The sequence below is a fragment of the Bremia lactucae genome, linkage group LG8, assembly GCF_004359215.1.
Source record: "Bremia lactucae strain SF5 linkage group LG8, whole genome shotgun sequence".
Lineage (NCBI taxonomy): Eukaryota > Oomycota > Peronosporomycetes > Peronosporales > Peronosporaceae > Bremia > Bremia lactucae.
Window position 1 is genome coordinate 3,436,115 of NC_090617.1, and position 21,518 is coordinate 3,457,632.

At 44.4% G+C, this 21,518-nt stretch overlaps 5 protein-coding genes across 5 annotated transcripts; 3 read left to right on the forward strand and 2 right to left on the reverse strand.

Moving 5' to 3' along the window:
* Positions 1–2,654: 2,654 nt before the first annotated feature.
* On the reverse strand, positions 2,655–2,993 carry CCR75_007131 (uncharacterized protein; the record flags this gene model as incomplete). Its single annotated transcript, XM_067965195.1, has 1 exon — positions 2,655–2,993. The coding sequence occupies one exon, from the start codon at positions 2,991–2,993 to the stop codon at positions 2,655–2,657; it is 339 nt and encodes a 112-aa protein (XP_067815779.1).
* Positions 2,994–5,391: 2,398 nt separating this feature from the next.
* On the forward strand, positions 5,392–5,805 carry CCR75_007130 (uncharacterized protein; the record flags this gene model as incomplete). Its single annotated transcript, XM_067965194.1, has 1 exon — positions 5,392–5,805. The coding sequence occupies one exon, from the start codon at positions 5,392–5,394 to the stop codon at positions 5,803–5,805; it is 414 nt and encodes a 137-aa protein (XP_067815778.1).
* A 1,005-nt stretch (positions 5,806–6,810) lies between these two features.
* Positions 6,811–10,434, forward strand: CCR75_007129 (uncharacterized protein; the record flags this gene model as incomplete). The annotated part of the gene is made up of 1 exon (XM_067965193.1): positions 6,811–10,434. The coding sequence occupies one exon, from the start codon at positions 6,811–6,813 to the stop codon at positions 10,432–10,434; it is 3,624 nt and encodes a 1,207-aa protein (XP_067815550.1).
* Positions 10,435–10,849: 415 nt separating this feature from the next.
* Positions 10,850–12,679, reverse strand: CCR75_007128 (uncharacterized protein; the record flags this gene model as incomplete). The annotated part of the gene is made up of 1 exon (XM_067965192.1): positions 10,850–12,679. One exon carries the CDS (start codon positions 12,677–12,679, stop codon positions 10,850–10,852), a length of 1,830 nt encoding a protein of 609 aa, XP_067815551.1.
* Positions 12,680–13,047: 368 nt separating this feature from the next.
* On the forward strand, positions 13,048–21,181 carry CCR75_007127 (uncharacterized protein; the record flags this gene model as incomplete). The annotated part of the gene is made up of 3 exons (XM_067965191.1): positions 13,048–20,642; positions 20,710–21,072; positions 21,142–21,181. The coding sequence occupies 2 exons, from the start codon at positions 13,048–13,050 to the stop codon at positions 21,065–21,067; spliced, it is 7,953 nt and encodes a 2,650-aa protein (XP_067815544.1). The 3' UTR covers positions 21,068–21,072; positions 21,142–21,181.
* Positions 21,182–21,518: the final 337 nt, after the last annotated feature.

Below are 21,518 nucleotides of genomic sequence, written 5' to 3' on the forward strand. Positions count from 1 at the left end.
GGATGGCGTAAGCCATTCACAAAGAACGGTGTATGCGTTGTAGACGCATGCACCGAATTATTGATGGCGAATTCGACCATCGATAAAAACTCGCTCCAATTTGGATACGATTGGACGTAACCTCGAAGTATCTCTTCGAGGACGCGATTTACGCGTTCTGTTTGACCATCCGTTTCTGGGTGATCGGATATTGACATAATTAGCCGTGTTCCGAGAGATCGAAACACGGATTGCCAGAACTCCGCGTGAATCGTGGATCTCTATCCGAGACCAATTTTAAAAAATTTACGGGGTAACCCATGGAGTTTGAATACCGTGTCGATAAATACACGGGCACAACCCCGAGCCGTAATCGACTCTGGTATTTCAACAAGATGTACCATCTTGCTGATTCTGTCTACAAAAACAAGAATTCTATTGTTTTTGTGATCGTCTTTGAGAAATCTGAAGACGAAGTCCATAGATACGGACTGCCAACACTCTGCTGGAAGTGGTAGAGGTTGAAGAGGTGCACGGAATGAAGGGCTAGGCTTCACCCGTTGACATACCTCGCAAGCACGAATGTACTTGCGCTCAAACTGATACTGGTGGGGCCAGTAAAAGTCGCGACTTACTGTGAGGTAAGTCTTCTCACGTCCACGATGCCCACTTGTTGATGCATCGTGACACTCATACATGATGCGCAAGCGCAAATCATTGTGAGTTGGGACAACGACACGTGGAGTGTCGCCGGTAACGGCTGTGTAATACAATAAGCCGTTACGTGTTGTGTATCGATCGGATGACGATCGATATAAAGTCGGTAAATCTTTAAAAAGATTTATCAGATGGATTCATCAGATGATCCATTAAACGCAGAAGGTCATTTTCTTCTGCGTAGGCTTTCTTTATGTCATCAACTAAGGTTGATGATGAACCACTTGAAATGAGTGTTGCAACAGTGGAAATATTTTCACTTTTGGAAAGCGCAGCCGGCTCGAAATCGGGTCGGCGTGATAACGCATCAGCGACGACATTAAGTCGTCCACGGAGAAATTTTACTCCACGAAGAAGGATAGCCACCTCGCCATTCTTTGCGAGAGCTGTGGACTATTTACGGCCGTGCGTAATGACGCATGGTCCGTATATACGATGAACGGTCAATCTCCGATGAGATAGACCCTAAAGTAGCCAATGCATATTTCATGGCAAGGAGTTCCTTTTCATGCATCGGGTAATTGCGTTCATCTGGTTGCAGCTGGCGCGATTGGAAACAGACGGCGCGGAGCGCGTCGTCTGTATCGTATTGCATTAACGCGCAGCCGATTGCGAAATGGCTGGCGTCACAGACCACATGGAATTGTCTGTCTTGATCTGCAATCGCCAAGATGGGCTATTACATCAAGCTTTGTTTGATACCTTCAAACGAACGCTGACAATCAGCGTTTCCATAATTATTTCTCGTCTTTTTTCAAGAGACAAGAGAGATGAACTGTCATCTCGGCATAATTGCGAGAGTACTTGTGCAAGTAAGGCTACCTTCTCCTTCGCCTCGTCAAGTTCATGGTGTATGAACTTGGCGATGGCTGAATGGATAGCATATCTGCCCAAGCCGGACAGCATGGCCAAGACGGCATCGTTCCCTACGGTCTAACTCATTCGTTCGACCGCACTCCTTTCTATGTCACTTAGAAAAGAGTAGCTATCAGTGATGCGTGTTTCCATTATCACCAAACATGTCCATGTTAGATGATAAAACTGTGGTCCTTGTATGGACTACAAACTGCTACCAGGTGTAACGGGGCACTACTGACTTGTACTGCTTCAGTACAATCCACTTTGCGCTGCTTCAGTGCGAGTGGTTTCACACGTCACTTCACGTACATTAGTACGTGCAAAGGAAGACTCTCTTAAAATCACTTGCTTTAAAGTGGGTTAAAAGTAAAACTGTATTTAATATAATTAAGTTCTTCTGTTTTTATCTATTTAATACTAACATAAATATAAACAAATACAAACCATGTGACAAAGCCTTATCTGTCTCTCTCTTTGCGCGCGTCCAGAGCTGACTGGACCGCGGTAAAAGTAGATATAATGGTCTATATCTACCAATGGATAAGCTTCCCGAATATTACTACGTAAAGTAATATTCTCCAAATATTATCTACCTGTTAGATTATACATTAATTAACAGCCTTTAAGTGTTAATTTTATGTAACGATATACCTACATTTCGGTCATTTGCCTCTAAGAACTTTATGTCTACGTTAAATACGTTCCATTTTTAAACTCAAACGATGTTGTCACTTAGACACACGAAACACAATCGCTATTATGATCACAAGATGGTGAAACACTGGCCTGCTGAGTAATGATAGTGTTCGCTATTCATCTAACGCGCGCTAGTAAACTCTCAGCGTTCAGATGTGTCCAGAGGCTTAACCTGCGCAAGGTACAGAAAAACAGAAAGGGCTCGAACGTCTTCAGTTCTTCTAGCGACTCTTTGGGTTGATTTCGAAGGGTACCACACTGCAATGCCACCCAACGCATTTAAAGAACGAGGCCGCTAAGCACATGATTATATAAAGCTCCCACTAAAGCTTGCAAAATCGACAGAAATACCGACAGCGACTACTTTTAGCCAAGATCACAAAAAGAGAAGTAATATATTTGAATTAGAAATATGCGCCATAGCAAGAAGCTGCGATCGATATAACAATGATTCCAGCAAAAGTTCCGAGAAAAAATTTACCCCAAGAAAACTTTTTTGGTTTCAGCACCACATTGTCTCCTTTTTCAACCTTTTTCGAAAACATTTTAGTTATTCTCGATCCTATTCCCCGCTCTTCCAACTCGTTTCCTGTAGTAACGATCGAGTTTGCGTGGAAGGGTTTTAATCGTCGATTTGCTTTATGTTCGTGTTTGTCGACTTGAGCGGCGTCCTGGGCATCGGTAAAGCTGCTGAATGAAATGCAGATGAATACGGCAACAACGAGAAGGCCTGCGCCGCGCATGACTCGCTTTTAGGTCGTCTTGATGTCGGCAATCTGATGAATGAATGAGAGGACGAGACGTTGCGCAAGTAGAAGCTTTGCGAAAAACATTTCGACAACACGCGAATTTATTCATGGGATGGGCTCTAATGCATATGGAAGCACCTTTTTTCCCCTAAGCCCATGCTCTTCTGAGGGGAATAGGGAGCGATTTCTTTTCTTTGCGATTGCCAGCCGTCATAGCTGTCGTACCAACGTTCTTTAAAAACGACATTCATCAGATGGTTTCGAGATTTATTTCTTAAATACTTTTTATTAATTTTTTCAGGTTGGCTCTTTTTCGTTTTGTGTGGTGCATGCATGACAAAAAGTTGACCTTTTTCGTAAGTGCGGGTAAGCGTTTTAGTAAATGTACCTATCCTCAAATAATCCTTACAACTACAGCCAATGAGGAAGCTGAACACCCTGAGCGTGCCATCGGCACTTCGGTATGTTAAACTAGACCTTTAGTAAATCAATTCCTTCGTTTCGCAACAGCTTCGTTAGCCCTACCATAAAAGACTTTATCAAATTATGAGTATTATTACGTTATATAGCACACTTGATGAAGCGACGAAAGCAATAAATAGCTTTGCATTGGGAAATGGATATGCAGTGAAGGTTCAGAGAACTCGGTTTGTTGGAAGCAAAAAGGAAGTCCAATCAAAAACAGAATCCTTGCTTGGGAAGCCAAGCGAAGGATCGCGAGTTCGCAGTATCTCTACGCTCTGTCAAGAGTGCCCTTTCAAATTGACATAGTATCTGCAAAGATATTGAAAAAAACAATGAGGAAACCCTTGAGTAATGTCCGCCTAGCTTCGCAAAAGCTTCCTTTCGCAACAGTTTCGTTAGCTATATTTTTGCATTTTTAAATTGAACTTAAAAGTTAATAAAAAATGTTTATTTAGGATTATTTGGGGTGAGGTACATTTACCAAAAAGCAGCGGCAAAATTCCAGATTCAAATAGTCACAGTAAAAATTGCTTTAGGGTATTAAATCCGAGTCTTGAGCCCAGTAATTTGGCGCTGCAGTAATTTAAAGGAGATACACTGACTCGTCGTTCACGCGCCAACGGAATACTCTCTGATATGTTCTGTCACGAAAACTCACGATGGAGAAGCATCTTGGCAAACCTCAAAAATTAGCTGTAGTGCTGAGCATTGCTATATGGTGCCGACTTGAATTATGTCTAAAGATCAAATTTATTATATAAAATTTTCGAGAATAATCTAAGAATAATGTGACACGTTTTGAATTCATCGACTCAACATTTTCACGAATTGTATGTAATTGCTCCAGTGCTCTGTGCTCGTGCAAATTCGATTCCCCGCTTCGGAACGCCAAAAGTAGGACTGATGAGTGCCAATGTCGATGAGGATCGTCTGGATACAACGGCGAACCGTGCAACAGATCTATTTACGATTGACTTTGCTTAAACTTAGCAAGTAAAGTCTACAAGTCTTGGCCGCGGTCTAAAGCCCCTACACACGATTTTGTAAAAAAGTTCTGATTAATCAATTCAGCTTTATTCGGCCACTAAAAGTAATGATTTGATGTCTTCTACATCATCTTGTCCGCTAGCCATCTCTTTTCCAATAGCTCCACATATTCACTGTTGCGTCTATTGCCTGATAGGTTTTAAGTCCTTCATCTTGCTCGCCTGCCGGGCAACTATCGACGGAAGCGGCAAACCTAAATAAAATTTGCGTTGCTCGAGCGGAAATGGTTGAATTGATGAATAATGTTTTTATATACGTTGAATAGTCGGTTTTAGAAAGCCAAGTTGTCATTTTGATTTTTTTTTTTAATAAGTTAATTTACCTAAAGGCGACTTAAAGAGTCTGATTCATCATTTGTACATGTCAACATGGTTTAAGCCTAGTAATTATCTCTTAATCGACCTCTGATGCGAGACGGAGGAGTAAGTTATACCTCATCTACTCGTCAGTTTTTCATTCAGCTTGAAGGGTCATTGCCATCACTCCCTAGTTGACCGCAAAGTTGATTTCTTCATAATAATGTCCCATTGATTAATAAAATCGTTATTTTCACAGATATCTCGGCCACATTTAAAACGCTTCTATATACTTAATTTTGCTCATATTGAGAAATTACGTATAATCCAAATCATATTTTTTCTACTTGAGAAATTCATTTGAATATAGGCTGAAAAGTCATGTTAAGCCAAATAAGAGAAGTTTTGTGAACATTCGTTCTAAAGCCTCGTGCTATACTCTCGGTGTTGACAGTGCGGGCATATAAGAAGTAAGATCAAGTCCCTAACCCTTGTTTCGCCAAACTTTACGTAATTGCACTTGATGAGTAGGGTAGATTTTTCTTGCAATTCAAGCCGGCTTTTTTATTCAATCATAACAGAATATGACCGAAACAACTCCAAGCGCAACTGGTATTGCTGAAAACAAGGCTGCCTTCTTCCACATTTTTCAGATTAGCAATTCTGGCTGGCCAGGTCCGTCGGAGCAAAAGTTTTTGCAAACAATAAACCCCGCGGGCGACACCAATCAGGAGCTCTTGCCAGAAGAAGCTCAAGGTTTGAAAAACCTTCTCTTATCTGCGTCATCGCGGAATCAGTATTCCCGATTCAGCTTTTTCAAGCTTAAGCGCGTTGTCGTGCCACCTGTGAAAATTCCACCAGAGCTTGCCACTCCCAACGCAACAAATATTATCGTAGCCGGCTCAAGGATTCCTATGACGAAGGACATGTGGACGCGACATCGCGTGCGCATGCTGCGACGGTTGCCACGCTGCATTGACGAAGTTGACGCGTGGTAGAGACTAGTATTTGCTGCCTTCAAGCTTAATGTTGAAAGGCGGCTCTAATCATTGTTTGTAACAGTAGTAAGCAAGTAACTTGACTCAAATATTTACAATTGCCGATGTGGCAGCTTCGAGACGCAGCACTAAATTCTTATTAAATATATGCTAACCTTTGAAGCTTCTAATTTGTCAGTTGCCAAAAAAGTTTGGAAGATAAATAATTTAGACATCGTTTCTTTGCAGACCCTAGTGATCAAATGGAAATAAATGCATACGCCAATAAATCGATTTGCCTTCAGAGCGCCGCCTCGTGCTTCAGTAGACGCTGCAGCAGCTAGTTTTGTGCTCCACCCCCGCGCTTCGGTCGTCCAGTCGCTGATAGGTGCGACGTCTCAACGTGCGACCGAAAGGTCGCTTATTTTGAACGTATTTTGCTATTGCCGCGATAGATTTAAGTATTTAATGGTTCTGAGCCGTGCCGTAATATAACAAAAACCAATTTTGTTTGCTATCAGTCTATTTAGAAAAAGTATTTTAAAATGGGCAGAAAGAGGCCTTCGGCCTTAAAGATGTAAGAAACTGTCACATCTATCGTACGTTTGTACGTGGTCACGTTTACATGTCGATGAAGACTTTTTTTCGTAATTTTGGATGGAGCGACATCGATACGACAAAGTCTCCAATCACATGATAAGAAATAAAGAAAAAGCACTCGCGAGTATTTTCGCAGCCACCAAAATTAGGGTTTTGAATTGGTAACAGCTCTTTAGGCCTTTCTCAATCTTTACAGTCTCATTCCAATGAAAGCCGGTGTCGTACCCATCTGTCCCGTCCACGACACTGTCCAACTTGTATCGTTTTCTCATCGGGGTCCAATCGAGTCATCTCTCCGTGTTCTGACTCGACCCGCTCGTCCGTCATTGGCCGCTTCTCGGGCACCCAACCCTTCCCGCAATTGATCTCAAGCCATCTTTCGCAGAGTAGGGCAATCCGCAACTTTGCAATCCCAAATTTGGAACTATGGCCTCGCCACGTGACGCCACACCTATAGAAACACCGGCGTTAGAAATGGCGCAACAGGAACAAGACTTTCGGTCCCGGGTTCAAGCTGTTTCGCTGCGACGGCGACAGTCTGATGATACGGACGGAAATGAAAGCCACCGGTCAAGTCTCGTGTCCCATCGCTCCCTCGTGTCGGCAAAGACTGCGTCGGCTGCCGAGTCGAGCCATCGTACGCGTCAGGCAGCAGGAAATATGCCAAATGTTCGTCTTGTCAAGCAGTCAAGCTTTCAAGCACACTATGACGACGATCGCTGCAGTCTTCCTGCGCAAAATGCCACCCAGAATGACGACTCGAGTGGAAAACCCCATGCGTTTTGGCAACGTACAAATAAAAAACGCAAAGAACCCGTGCCGTTGAGACCACAATCCCCCGTGCCTTCGACTGCGTATTCCCTTGCTCGCACGAAAAGTGGCGTGTCCCACGTGTCCGAGATGAAAGGATCCGAGATGAAAGGAGCCGTTTTAACGGAAGTCGGAGGACCGAATGTGGCGTTTGCAGTGTTTCAAACGGAAAAGTGCCATCGAAATCCACATTCACGGACATCGTATGATTTGGAAGACGGTCAAGACACGGCATGGAATATCTCGCAATGTGGCCTCCATAATGTTCCACACGTATCGATTGACGAGTCGCAAAAGTACACGTTTGCCATTGTCTTGAAACACACGGAACAGATTTTTCAGTTGTTAAAGCGACGCTTTCCATCGCGCTCGGCAGCATCGATTCGACGGGAATTGCCTCAACAAGTGAGTGCGTTGCAGCAAAAGTGTGTGCGGCGATTGATACAAGCCGGTTTGGGCGTGATTTTGTTGGATAATGCCATGTATGACAGCTACTTGGAAGACCAACGAGGGGTCCATCGTAAACGCGAAGGTTCGAGAAATGACGAAGCCGTGGCACGGAATTTGTGTATTCTTGTCGATCCCAAAAAGAATCAAGATTTACTCCTTCATGAATTTAAACGCGAAATGGACGAGTTGGCAATTACACGAGGGGATTCGTTGGGACGATTGGCGGAAGAATCGCTCGATTCATTGAAAGAAATGTGTTTCTCCCCGGCGTTGGAATTGCAATTGACACACAATATTATTCAGAATGCGTTGAAAGACTATGATAAAGAAGAGTGGGTGATTGACGTGAATAAAGAATTGACGGTACGGGATGTCCTTGTGGAATGTTTTCCACTCCACGATCGTGCATTTAATAAGCAGTTTTTCGACGAGTACCGGAAACGAACGTTTGAGTGGAATGTACGCAAAGCGGCGGCGGGAAATAGTGATCGATGGGCGGTGGAGGAATTGCGTTTGCACTTTGGCGAGCGCGTGGCGTTTTTGTTTGCGTTTATGCATATCTATACGAAACACTTGTTGCCACTGACCGTCGCGTGTTTGTTTTATTATCTATGTTTTCGCTTTACGTCGGCTCCTCAGTGGCGACAATACATGGAAGGATTGGCAGTTGTGGGGGTATGTGTCGTGTGTTTCTGGGGACCGTCGTTTCTAGTGTGCTGGGCACGCGAGACACGATTACTCGTGGAAAAGTGGAATTTGGCCAAGTATCAAAACACTGTCTACGAACGCAATGATGATAATCCTGGTTTTCAATACATGTGGGTGAAAAACCACTTGACTCATGAAATGGAAAAGATCCCAAAGCAACGGAAAAACCATTGGATTCAATTGACCATGCTTTCGTTTGTACTCGTGTGTGCATTGATTCAATGCATGTGTTTAGTGCCATTTATTCAATGGTATGTCTATGCAAAGAATGCTCCAACGTGTGATGCTTGCAATGGCGATTCGGAAGAGTCGTATCCTTGTATATGGTTTGTCACGTGTTTTAATGCGACCACGTCTGCCTTAGGAACGGATCGATGGGTCTATATCTTGATTCAAGGCATTATTCTTGGTCTGTTAATTGATATTATTTTTTTTGAAATGTTCAATTGGATTTCTGAAAAATTTGTACAATGGGAAAATTACGCGAAAAAGTCCGACCATGAAGATCGATTGATTCATCGAACGTTTGTTTTTGTATGGAGCAATTGGTTTTTCTGGTTTCTTTTTCTTTCGTTTGTCTATATGCCATTTGGAGACAAGATTCTCAAGTTGTTTCATCAAATGGGATTTGGTGCGTTGGCTCCGTACGAATGGAATCCGAATTTGCTGACACTCGATACTTTATTTGTCACGCCGTTAGTCGTGACGCAATTTCTAAACATGGTACTTGAAACCATTGCGCCCTATTTGCTTCGAAAACTTCGTGGTCGTCCTTCAATTGGTTGTCGTCAAGCATCGCCGTTTACGTGGTGTTTTCGTCACTTGTCGCGACGATTTCGTTTCGTCAAGGCCCCTCAATCTGCCGAGCCAGGCTACAAACCTCATGATACTGGCTATACTAGTACTAGCCACAATAGTCCAGCCATGACCGACCATAGCGACTCGATTGGTACAAATTTAACGGCAACACGACTCGCTCAATGTGTTGAAAAAGATACGGGATTTCATGTGAAAGTATTGCCCATGTCGGACGATTCAAACAATTATTCTGCCTATGAAATTTTAGCCGAAGTGAAGCTTCCGATTTTTGATCCCATGACGGATTACTTGGACGCCTGTATTCAATTTTCGTACGTCATGATGTTTACCGTCGTGTGGCCACTATTGCCGTTACCTGCGTTTATCAATAATATCTTAGAAGTCCGTGGTGATGCATTTCGACTTCTCTTTGCCAATCGACGACCCATGCCGCGACGCGATACGTCCATTGGCGAGTGGGCTACTGTGCTTGCTTATGCCAATATTGTCGGGGTCACGGTCGTGTCGGGTTTTGTGGTGATTTATCACTATGGCTTCTTTGTCACGAATTGTAACTTTACGTTTAGTGCCGCTTATGTAGTCCCATTTGATACCATCATGCCGGACGAGACGGTCGACCCGAGCGTTTGTGTGAATGACAGTGGCACGTCCCGATGGCGAATGTTTCAGATTGTATTGTTTGTCGTGCTTGAACACGTGAGTTTCTGTATGCGGTACTTGGTGATGCAAATGGAAAAGACACCCTCTTCGATTCGAAGTTCCGGATACCGTCGTTTAAAGCAAATTCAGCATTTGACGGCGAGGACTTCCGCTCCACCTTTACAGCTTGAATACGTTCAACGATTCCGTGTATTGTTTGAAACGTACGATGTTGATGGGGATGGTCACGTGGCCGAACAAGAGCTCATTTCGCTTCTTGCGGCTTGGCTCTGTAAACATCCATCCGAGTTGCTTCCGTATTCGAGTTTAATTTTTCGGTATATGGACAAGAATAAATTAGGTCGAGTACCGTTTTCCACGTGCTGTCTCATGATGCAGCACGTGAATCATGACCGCTTTTTTTCGTGTCTTTTGGGGTTATATGACCCATTGAATGGCGCTTATAATGATGACATTCGTCGAACGTGTGACCCCATGGAACTTCGTCGTGTATTGAGTGAAGTTTCCGAAGTGCAGCAACGACGAAGCGCCATGAGTCGGGCTTCCGAAGCGACGGATACCTCGCGTCCACGAGACTCGACATTCTTTTACGTTGATAATTAGACGAGTGCAAGACGGACTCTTTCAAGAACAACTATTTATGTTTTTATTGTCGATCGAATGGCTACTACTATGTACGGTGAATCATTGAGTGATGCGAAATCCAACGGAAAAACCGAGTGAGACTACATTTATAAGAGCCATGCGCTGCTGCTAGAAGACGGAGTGGGCAATGCCGCAATGATCGTGTTAAAAAACGTCAGATTTAACGGGAAACATGCAGGCGAGGACGATTGGCCCCTCGGGGGTTGGGCGCTTTCAATCCGGGCTCGTGTTTGAGTATTTAATGCTTTTGATCGAACACATGGCTTTAACGTATGCAGGTTAAATGTCGACAACTTATATTTTATTTCTAAAATTAGAAAGCTAAGTGTTGAATTGTACTTTTTTAAACCTTGACACGAATGTGAAATTGATCCTACTTTTCATTTCGTAATCTATTAAACTCGGTCCCATTTCGTTGAGACTGGAGCTTTTGGCGTAGCTCTCTTGTTGCACGCGAGAGGGCTGGTGAGAAGCCCGACACAGTGTCAAACCCCGGAGGCGGTGCGTGGTATTCAAATGTTTGCGATACAGTAACAAACGCTCCGAGCATTAAAAGCACGAGCATTGCCATCATGTAGTAAATGTACTCAAGATGGCCGTCATTGAGATCACTCGTGACCCAAAAGGAAAAGACACTATTCATCGCACCTGTCACAATAAACCCCAGTGTCGTCGTAAGCAAATTAAGCGCTTGACACACACTACGCATGGACTCGGGGACTTCCGAGTAAAATAAATCATACGCCGAAATACTTGTTAAAATCTCGGCCACACCAACTAGTACATATTGTGGTGTCTGCCACCACACATTGATCGATGACATGGGAAGATTTTCGCCCACGGCACTGCAATTGGACGCCACGCCTTGAATTCTAGGACTATTCTTGCGCATTTGTTCCAAATATCCTGCGGCTACCATCGCTAGCATTGCAAATACAAGACCAGCGCCAATCTTTCGTAGTAAGGTCGGATAGATGCCCATTTGGGTCAAAAATGGGTACACGAGCCGATCAAAGACGGGAATAAAAACAAGAATGACACCGGAATCAACGACATTTAGCATGGCGGACGACATCAAGATATTGTTATGGCCACGTACACGTAAATCCATTTGACAGCCTTGTACGACAAAATTGGAATTCATTTGTCCATAGACTGCCCAAAAGATGATAATAATCCCAAGATACGGCGCAAGTCGCATCACTTGTGTGGCATTTTGTACCTCTTGTGATGAAAAGGATCCCCCATTGGTATTTGACGCCAATTGGAGCCAATTGGTAGCAGCACCGGAGAAAATGAGTACAAATGTTCCATACGCCACAGTCCCTGCACCAATCAGTGCCAAGATCATGTGCATTCGTTTATCTTGAATAAAGTATGACAGGGTTGTCAGTAGTATTCCTGGCACGAAGGCCATGCCCCCACTAAGGACAAGTTTGCCACGTCTAGAGCGTGCACCCGCCTCTAGAAGTACCGCAAAGAATTTACTAAGAGCACTGCCTTTTGGTGGCACTCGACGGTAGCGCTGTTTTCCAGCATAAAACACGAGTGCTGCCACAATGAACGCCGCTGATGGGATGGCAAAGGATGCAAAGAACCCATAGCCAGTTGGAATGTACGGTGGAAAGCCATTGACGGCCAGATTCGTCAATACGCCGTAGCTAAAGGTCGCTCCGACATTAATGGCCCAATAAAACCAATTAAAAAAACTGTCCTTTTCAACTCGTTGCGCTGGGATATTTACGTCAAATTGGTCAGCACCCAAGACTACCACATTGGGTTTAATTCCACCCGCTCCAACACCCACGCCCGCAAAAAGCCCAATCATAAAGAGCGGGAGGGACGAGACCCTTGGGAGGGATGCAAAGACGCAGAGCGCAAGCCCCGCAATATACAGTGAACAAAACAGCACGATGGTGCTAAATCGACCTAAATAACGGTCCGCTACGTACGCTCCAAGTAGCGGCGTGAGGTACGAGAGTGACGTGAACGTGGAATTAAGCTCGGTCGCTAATACGGTACTCAGTCCTAAATTTCGGTGAAAAAAAATGGGCAATGATCCCGAGAGGCCATAGTATGCAAGTCGCTCACAAAATTCCGTCACAAGGATAAATGAGCAGACGCTCACGATGATTGAGCGATACTTTGGACGACTCGCTTCGTCTTGAAGCAATCGGTTGTGTTCTTCTCGCTTCGTCCCCATGACTGTGAGGTCCGTTATCGAGAGATGACGCCACAATCGGGGCTTTGTAGCGATTTTTGAGTAGCTCTTTGGGTTATTTTAAAAAAACACAGCCATGTAGCCATGAGCCAAAAATGGTCTTTTTTAATTGAGATTTAAGTGTCAAACGTGCAATATGGAAACAACCAAAGTCGGTGCCAAACGTGTCAAGGTCTTCTGAACACAAGAGCGGTTTTTCCTGCCTCTCGTGGGCTTGTTTTCCCTCGCTACACCCCAGCCACAAGCGCAGTGTATTCTCAATCTGTATATTTAGCAAGTCAAAGCACTTGATACTTGCAATTCGTTGTAGTTAAAAGGCCAAATTCCAGTTTTCATCCCGTTCATCCCCAATGCAACAACAAACCTTTCAGCCTGTAACGAATCAAACCATTCCATGGAAGGATCCTTCTAGTGCTACTCAAGCTAAAAGGAACGTACCCTGGAGCGAATTAACGCCATCCGAAGCCGTTCACGAGATCGTACGAAAGATAATGCTCGCTCGCTTCTTGAATTGTTCCATCCCGGAACGTACGCAATATCTTCGAGAAATACAGCAGCATTCCCGATACTTTGCCAATCGATTGCTACTTTCTCCAACGGACGATACCTTCGAAGAGAAGCCTTCGTCACAGTACATTCTGCCCCAAGAACGGATCCTACGTCCTTCGGCGTATTTCTCCTTTAAGGACAATAGCCAAATGCATCTTCCAAGTATCGACTGGAGTGCCTTTCGAGGCTATTCCGTTGCCATGTGGATAAATGTTGCGTTCTGTACTCACTTGATCAAGTCACACGAGACGTTAAATGCCACGTTTTATCTCTATCGGTTCTTTAATGGACCTCCTTCTTCAATGGGTGTCGAAGCATTTATTGAACTGATTCAAGATCGCGTCCTTCTTACAATCAATTGTGGTACACCAAAAGAGTCCATTACATCGACATCGATCGCTAGGATGACCTCTAAAGCTCCGGAATGGCGACAAAGTCAGCACGAAATTCCATTCCAACGGAATCAATGGCACTTGCTCGTCCTGACTCACTCCCTTCCATACGTCAAGAAGAGCAAAGTCACGTGTTATATCGACAAGAAGTTGGTGTTTTCAGACGAATTGGTCTACCCCTCCAGTCTCGTGACAGCCTCCAAGTGTTTGATTGGTGGTGGATACAATACAAGGACAAACATTGCGAGTGTGGTCATGTATCAAGAAGATTTAACCCACGAAGCCATTGAATGGATCTATACACTCGGTCCAATGGTCTCGTCCTTTAATCGCTGGATTACACCATTGCCTCGTCCATCTACAAGTCATCGCGTTGCAAGTATGCAGGAACGTAGGCTTGGTCCATCGCCATTCACAATGCCCGAACACGCTGCGTGTACAGCGTTTTGGAAAGTCCACGTCGTCTTTGCCTTTCACGCACAACAAATTGGATTCGAAGCGTCGAAAGATCTTGGTTTTGAATGGAAATGTGAAGGTACTTGTTCGCACATGAATGGACATTGGGTGACCCTCGAGAGCACTGTTGGTACATGTGCTGCGATTCAACAATACACGGCTCAATTGGATACTTACACGACGAAAAGGATGTTTCCAGATTATCAAACAGCGTGGTCTCGATTGGTAGGTATTTCGTCCCTTCCTGTGCTTTTAGAGTATGTCTTGACTGCGTATGAAAAGACGGTACGTGTTTCTCAATCGAGTGCGTTTGAAGACGGGAGTACACGTTCGCTTGGTGAAGTTATGGAGAGTTTGGTGATTGATTTCGTGTGGCTTTTCAAAGGTTTGTTGCTCTGCAATAGACCGAATCAAGATGAAGTTTTGCAGCAGTATAGTTTTCATTTGTTTGCACACGTTCTACTTCGTCATCCAGACGCATTAAGTGTCATTTGGACACCTGGTAGTTTGATTGTATGTGTTGAAATGGTAAAGAACTTGGCGCATATGATCCCAGCACCTCGTACAAATGTCGACGGGGGAATTAATCACCCTTTTCACGCCTCGATTTGGGCGACCAACCCGCTATTTGCGACAGGAATACACGCGATTCTCTTGGATTATCGACTTTGGAGTCACACCGACTACAAGACGCAATCGATTTACAACCACCAAGTCTACAGTCTTGCGTGTGAATACCCTCAAGTCTTTAACAATCTCCACGCAGTTGATACGGTGCTGGAGATTCTGGATCAATTCTACGCCAATGCGTTGAATACGCTTGATCCTTTGCATACGCGCATTGAAAGTAGTCGCAATTCTCAACACTTTACCACCAAAGAGGATAAAAAGCAGCACTGGAAACAGCAATGTATTCAAAGTTTAGTCGAAGTCATTGAAGTCTGTTTAACAAACGAAAGCTCTCAAGTACAAAAAGTTCTGGAACAAGAAGTGATGGAAACGACCTTTGCACGAGCAACGTATCCAGCGGGACCTACTGGGAGTTTGAATCCCCCTTCTTCTGGGTCCAAGTTTGTCGTGTCGCCACCAACGTCATTGTCTTCTTTCTCAATCGATCGAAAAGGAGGCGTCTTTTGTATGAATCTTGAAAACATTGTCTGGAGTGATCAAGAGGCGTCAATCCACACTCCAGATGGTCCTGTAAAGAAAAGTGTCTTGAACTCCATTCAAGTCCGATTCGCCCTTGTTCGGGACCTTCGTGCAGTGATTCGATTCTTATTAACAAGCCACGATGCAGTCGTGTGTACGTCGTTATTGCTATTGCTACGACGATTAGCTGTGTCGTTCTTGGACATGCGTGTTGCTTTAGTGAGTTCGAGCATCCTGGATTGCTTACTTTCACTCATGTCAGGTCATCGATCTGATGAACGTGAGAAGGAAGACATGACGGCCTCGGATGCTTTTGTATCGTTATCGGTCCGCATGGCTTGTGTGCCTTTGTTTATCTATTTGCTCCATTGGCTCGAGTCAATTGAAGGTCGAACAATTTGGTGTGGACTTGAAGAACACTTGCGAGGGGTCTTGAATGGACAATGGAGTTTCTCGGACGGATTTCTTGAGCTCATGATGGAATTTTACTTTGATCCAGCTTGGCATTTGGGTCTTTATTATAGCATCGTAATGAACGATCCGTGTACGCGTGACTCGCACTTGTTTCCGATGGCATCGTCGACGTTTCTTAACGCTCTTGGCACGCATGAAAGTAGTGGTTTAGACAATGGGATTGCCGTTGGAACTCACTCAAGCACGAGTGACTTGAGCCTTCAAAGTGGCACATTTATGGAATGGATTCAAGTGGCGATTCGATCCGTAGGAACACGTCTTCAATTGACGTGGGAAAAACGTGTCTCGATAATTCGATTGATTGCGTTACGAAGTTTATCAACTGTGGGGCAAAACCGTCACGCTTTTGATGCTACTCTCTTTGATGAAAGCGTGCGTGGAATCTTAAGTCTTCCACTTCCGGGTGTGCTACCATTTTTACCTCTCTTACTTGGTCCAAGTACGTCTCGTTTTCGAGAAATGGTATTAATGGATATTAATGTCAAGGTGAAGACGGAGAACGACGTACAGCAACAAATCTTGTTGCTCAAGAAACACTGGGCTGAAGCTTTGTTGAATCTCTCGCTTACGTGTTCCGTGACTGTCGAAGTAGATGCGAGTGAAAACGATACCAACGACACGATAGAGCACGACAATATCTATGGTCGTGCCTATAGCATTGATGCGAGTAAAACTGGCGAAGATCTTGTACTTGATACGATCGTATCGTTGCTATGTATGGCCATGACCAACCCGCATGGATGGGATTCCATTACACACTTATTACTGGCATTACAAAGCATACAAGTAAAATATCAAGCACCCGAAAGTGTCTCGAGTCAATTCTCGGGTTCTGTACGACCTCACGTGGCTTTATTTGTAGCGCAGTCGGAAATCTTTTGTGATCCACTTACATGGTTATGTCGTGTCATTGGAATGGTTCTCCAGCGTATGGCACGAAGTCGAACGATTTTAACCAAGACATTGAGTGAAAATGTTCAACGGGTGCTCTTTCTAGTTCATGAAGCGCTATTGAGTCGACCACGACAACCTCCGCTTGTTGAGTTGCAACGATCTGCATTTTCAAACGCACAAGTTTTTCTATTCAATGCCGTACTCGATGTTTGTACTCGTTTGATTCAAAGTACGCATCAATTGCATCGAGTGGGGTTAGATCCTGGCCTTGCGATTGTTCAACATGCTTTGCCTTATCTTGCGTCGACACGCTTGATGGAACGTACCATGGACGTGCTGGTGCAGAGTTTTCAGCAAGAATTCACCGCTTTGCGTGTGAATGCATCCATACCCCTTCGTCACGTGTTTCTACGGGCTCTTGTGAATCTACGTCGTGCGTTGACGGTTCACACAAAGGATGAAGTCATCGAGTTATTGCAAGGATTGACACTGCGGATCGGTACGTCTGGATCGTTTCAGGACGAATTGGATGCTGCTGGTTTGTCCACGCATGAATTGAGTGCACAGACTACACACGACGCCGTCGAAAAGGTGCTTCATGCTTTGGCACGTGCAATTAATGACATGGAAGCACGAGATCGAGACGACAATGAAACGAATGACTGGAGGCCGTATTTTCCAATCGCAAACGAGCTTGACAAGCGGCAAGCATGTCGACACGAAGAGACTTGGGATACACGTAGCACTTACTCAAGTGTTGTGTCTAGAAACGACAGTGAACGCGTCGTATGGGCCGCCTCGGAAGTCGAAGAGAATCGAATGGTAGCATTGATGCAGGACGTACGAAATCGAGAGCAGCAACGGTCGTTGACGGCTAAATCAATTCAGTGTATTGAAAAGGATCCATGGACTCATGAATTGTGGCTCACACACGAGTTGACGTTCCGTTCGCAGCATGAATACAAGTCTCTACGTGACATTGCACCAGCAACATTACTGGCATTGCATCAGACGCACGTGTGGCGGCTAGGAGGGTATGAAACACCCTTTCCGTCTCGTATTCGACAAACGATTGCGATTGATGTTCATTTAAGTGCGGCGAAATTATGGGCGAAAGAAGTACACGAGACATTGGGACAAGACGATAGTACGCCATTGAGACGGGAAACTGACGGTGGGACTGAAGCGAGTCGATTGACGGAAGCCTTTGGCGAGCAATTGCTTGTTCGCGTTGGTCGCGTTGTTGCGCAACAGCGTGGTGGAGAGATTCGAGACATTACATCTGAAGACACGATGGTGTCGTCTGAAGAAGGTGATTTCAATGGTAGAAGTAGTGATACAGAAGACAATGAGACGGAAGAACGGGATCAAGGTATTGACAAGAGCGATACGACGATCAAGGATCAAGTGTTTGATTCACACACAGTTTTGTCAATGAAAAACGGGAATTTCTTTGAACCGAATGAAAGAGGAGTGGATCCTGGTCCAGGTCTTGCGATTACGTTAGAGGATCACGTGTATGCACGTATTACGTGTCGCCGTGTCGTGGCGGAAGGCGTTATTGTAGGTCGCTTGTTCTTATGCTCGAAGCACGTGGTGTTTGAACCTCTTAACGTCCAGGAAACAGCGCATGAAGACACGACGATTCTTCCAAATACGACGAACTTTGATGAACCCAGTCTTCCTCGTGTATTTAAAACTAACCACGAAGAGACCGCTCCAGGACTTCATCGGTGTTGGCGATGGAAATACCGTCATCTTGTTGCCGTGTATCTTCGAAGGTATCGCTTACGGGACTCGGCAATTGAGCTCTTTGTACGCAATGGCCATACACACTTTCTTGATTTTCCACGTACCACAAAAGATCGACGGAATGAGTTTGTCAATGTCTTGTATTCGTTTCTTCCTCGACAAACCTTAAAACAATGGCCTGGACGTGTATTGCCACACTTGGGAGCCACAACAAAAGCGTGGCAAAGTCGCGAAATGAGCAACTTGGAGTACCTCATGGCACTGAATACGTTTGCAGGTCGTAGTTTCAATGACATTACTCAATATCCTGTCTTTCCATGGGTTTTGTCCAATTACGACGATCCCATCTTGGATTTCAATGATGTTTCAAATTTTCGTGATTTGTCGAAACCCATGGGCGCATTAAATGCAAATCGATTACAAGAATATTGGGAACGGTATCATTCTTTTGAAGATCCCGTGATTCCAAAGTTTCTCTACGGCTCTCATTACTCGACGTGTGCCGGTGTTGTGCTATATTTTCTCTTTCGTCTCGAACCTTTTGCCACCTTGCATCAAAAGATGCAAGGAGGTACTTTTGATCTTCCAGATCGTTTGTTTCATTCGTTGAAAGAAACGTGGCAAATGTGCCAGTCCCACCTGTCGGAAGTCAAAGAATTAACACCCGAATTCTATGCAAGTGACGGCACGTTTTTACGAAATTCCAATACGTATGAGCTTGGTAAACGACACGATCATCAAGTTGTTCACGATGTGGTCTTGCCACCGTGGGCGTCGACGCCCGAGGAGTTTATCCGTCTTCATCGTGCGGCATTAGAAAGTGATTATGTCTCACGTCATTTGCATTTATGGATTGATTTAATCTTTGGAGCAAAACAACGAGGACGTGCGTCCTTGGATGCGAATAATGTGTTTTATTACTTGACATACTATGGGGTGGTCGATCTGGATCAAATCAACGATCCGTTTCTTCGAGAATCCATGGAGCTTCAAATTGCGCACTTTGGACAATGTCCAATGCAATTATTTCAAACTTGTCATCCAAGTCGCTATGGTACCAGTCACAGTCAAACGAAAGTCTCCGTTTCCGTTGTAGAACATTCAACTACGATCGTATCCAACTCTGATCGTACGAGTAGTAGTGGTTTTCAAACAATTGTCCCTCGTTCGTTATCCCTTTCGTTTCACGATTTGTCCGTACTGGCACACGAAAAGCGACGACAATGGACTTGTCAAGCCACTGTTCAATCCATAACTTGCCATTCCATACGCGCCATTCAAATTCTTTCGGATCGTGTTGTAAGTATCAATGAACATGGCATCCTAGAAGTATTTCAATGGACACTTGTTCCCAAAGACAAGACGATGCATTCTCGAATCGTTTCCATACACCACGAGCCATATGAACCAGTTCCTTGTTCTCCTATTCAAGACGAATGGCATGAGTGTCCATGGTTGCTTGAACTCCATCGTGACGAATCAATAAAGGCGTCGATTCCTTGTATTCCAATGTATGAGCATTTCATTATAAATGGTATCCATACGTCGTTGAAACGGTCTCCTCTTGTGATTTCAGACAATGGACGTGTCGTGATTTCAGGAGGGGCACGAAATGGGGCCCTTCATATTCGTCTTGTTGATTTAGACACAAATCACGTAATTGGCAAAGCAAGTGTCGTGGGTCATACGGCGGCAATTACGTGTTTAAGTCTTACGCGTCGAATGTCACGAACCCATGAATTGAATACTTTGTTGACACTACCCGACAAGGACGATGAACACGTACTTGTCTCGGGCTCAGAAGATGGAACAGTGGCTTTGTGGCATCTTTCCCGTTTAGAACGGGATGGAAGAAGTCCATTGCCACGCATTTCCTCACGACCGGTGCATTTGTTTCGAGGATTGACGACATCGATTGTCGATTGTTGTGTGAATACGTGGTTAAATCTTGTCGTAGCGTGTACGACACGGGTGGGGATGGCTTTGTTTTTGCATGACATAGGACACGTGGCATTTGTGTTGGAACCAGCCGACGTACAAGGGGTTTTCGTACGTGTGTGTATCTCGAAGAAAGGCTATGTGGTGACATTAACGCGTTTGAAACACGTTCTTGACGCGAATGAGTCAACCGTGTGTCAAGTGTTTAATGTATCGGGTGTATTGCTGCAATCGCATCATTTAAGGATGGAAGAAGTGATGGAGGTTGACATTGATGCCACGGGGGAGTTACTTGTATTGACACTTGTGCCTGGAATCATTCGAATATATCGACTTGAAGAGTAGGTTCATTGGGGTGTGTGTGTGTTTTATTATTAATGGGTTTTAAACACATATGCTGTATGGTAGTTTTGTAACCGTGCAGGAATATGTCTTTTCGACATCTTGTATGATTTCTGCCACATGTTTGGGACCGAAAGAAGCTGTGGTGCTTTTGGCTGTTGGGCACGAAGATGGGACGTTGTCGATGTATTTATTGCCCGATGCGAGTGGCTCGGTGTCGTTTGTAGCGAATGTACGGCGTTTATTTGGGGTTTCTTCGAAACTTGAGCGTGTGAAAGGTACGGTGCATCAAGCACAGACGTTAGCAATGTCGACACTTGGGAATGCCAAAGCTGTTACGAATACAGCGCGAGATATTGCGGAAGAAGCACTTGGGGAAGCGAAAGGGATGATGCGAGACCTCTTCTTGTACCTTCAAAAATAATAGAGGTATGTTGACAAGACGAATTGCTTTTTTTTTTTTAAGAGGTACTCTTTTTCGGATGGATACTTTTACAGGTATAAAGAATTGTCCGAACACTGCGGCAACTTTTTGATAAAAAAAGTATACAATATTTACTGAATGATTTTTTTTTAGTTTTTACAACTTTATTGGGTCACTTCAATTTTGACTGACGCTATTCATTTTCTTAATCTCCGTAACGAAGTTGCGAAGTGTAGCCATTATCGAAGGCAAAAGGTATTTTTGATAGCACGCCGTTGGCTACTTTGACATGATGATACCAGCACCGATGGTTTTAAAAGATTCAAGACGTATGCGTCGCGTGAGGGGAAGATTCATCCTTATGTATTGAAAAGGCTCCAGACATCTGTTGTCACGAGTCCAGAGGATTAAGCACCCCACCAACTTTGGTGGCTGAAAGGTCATAAAAAAA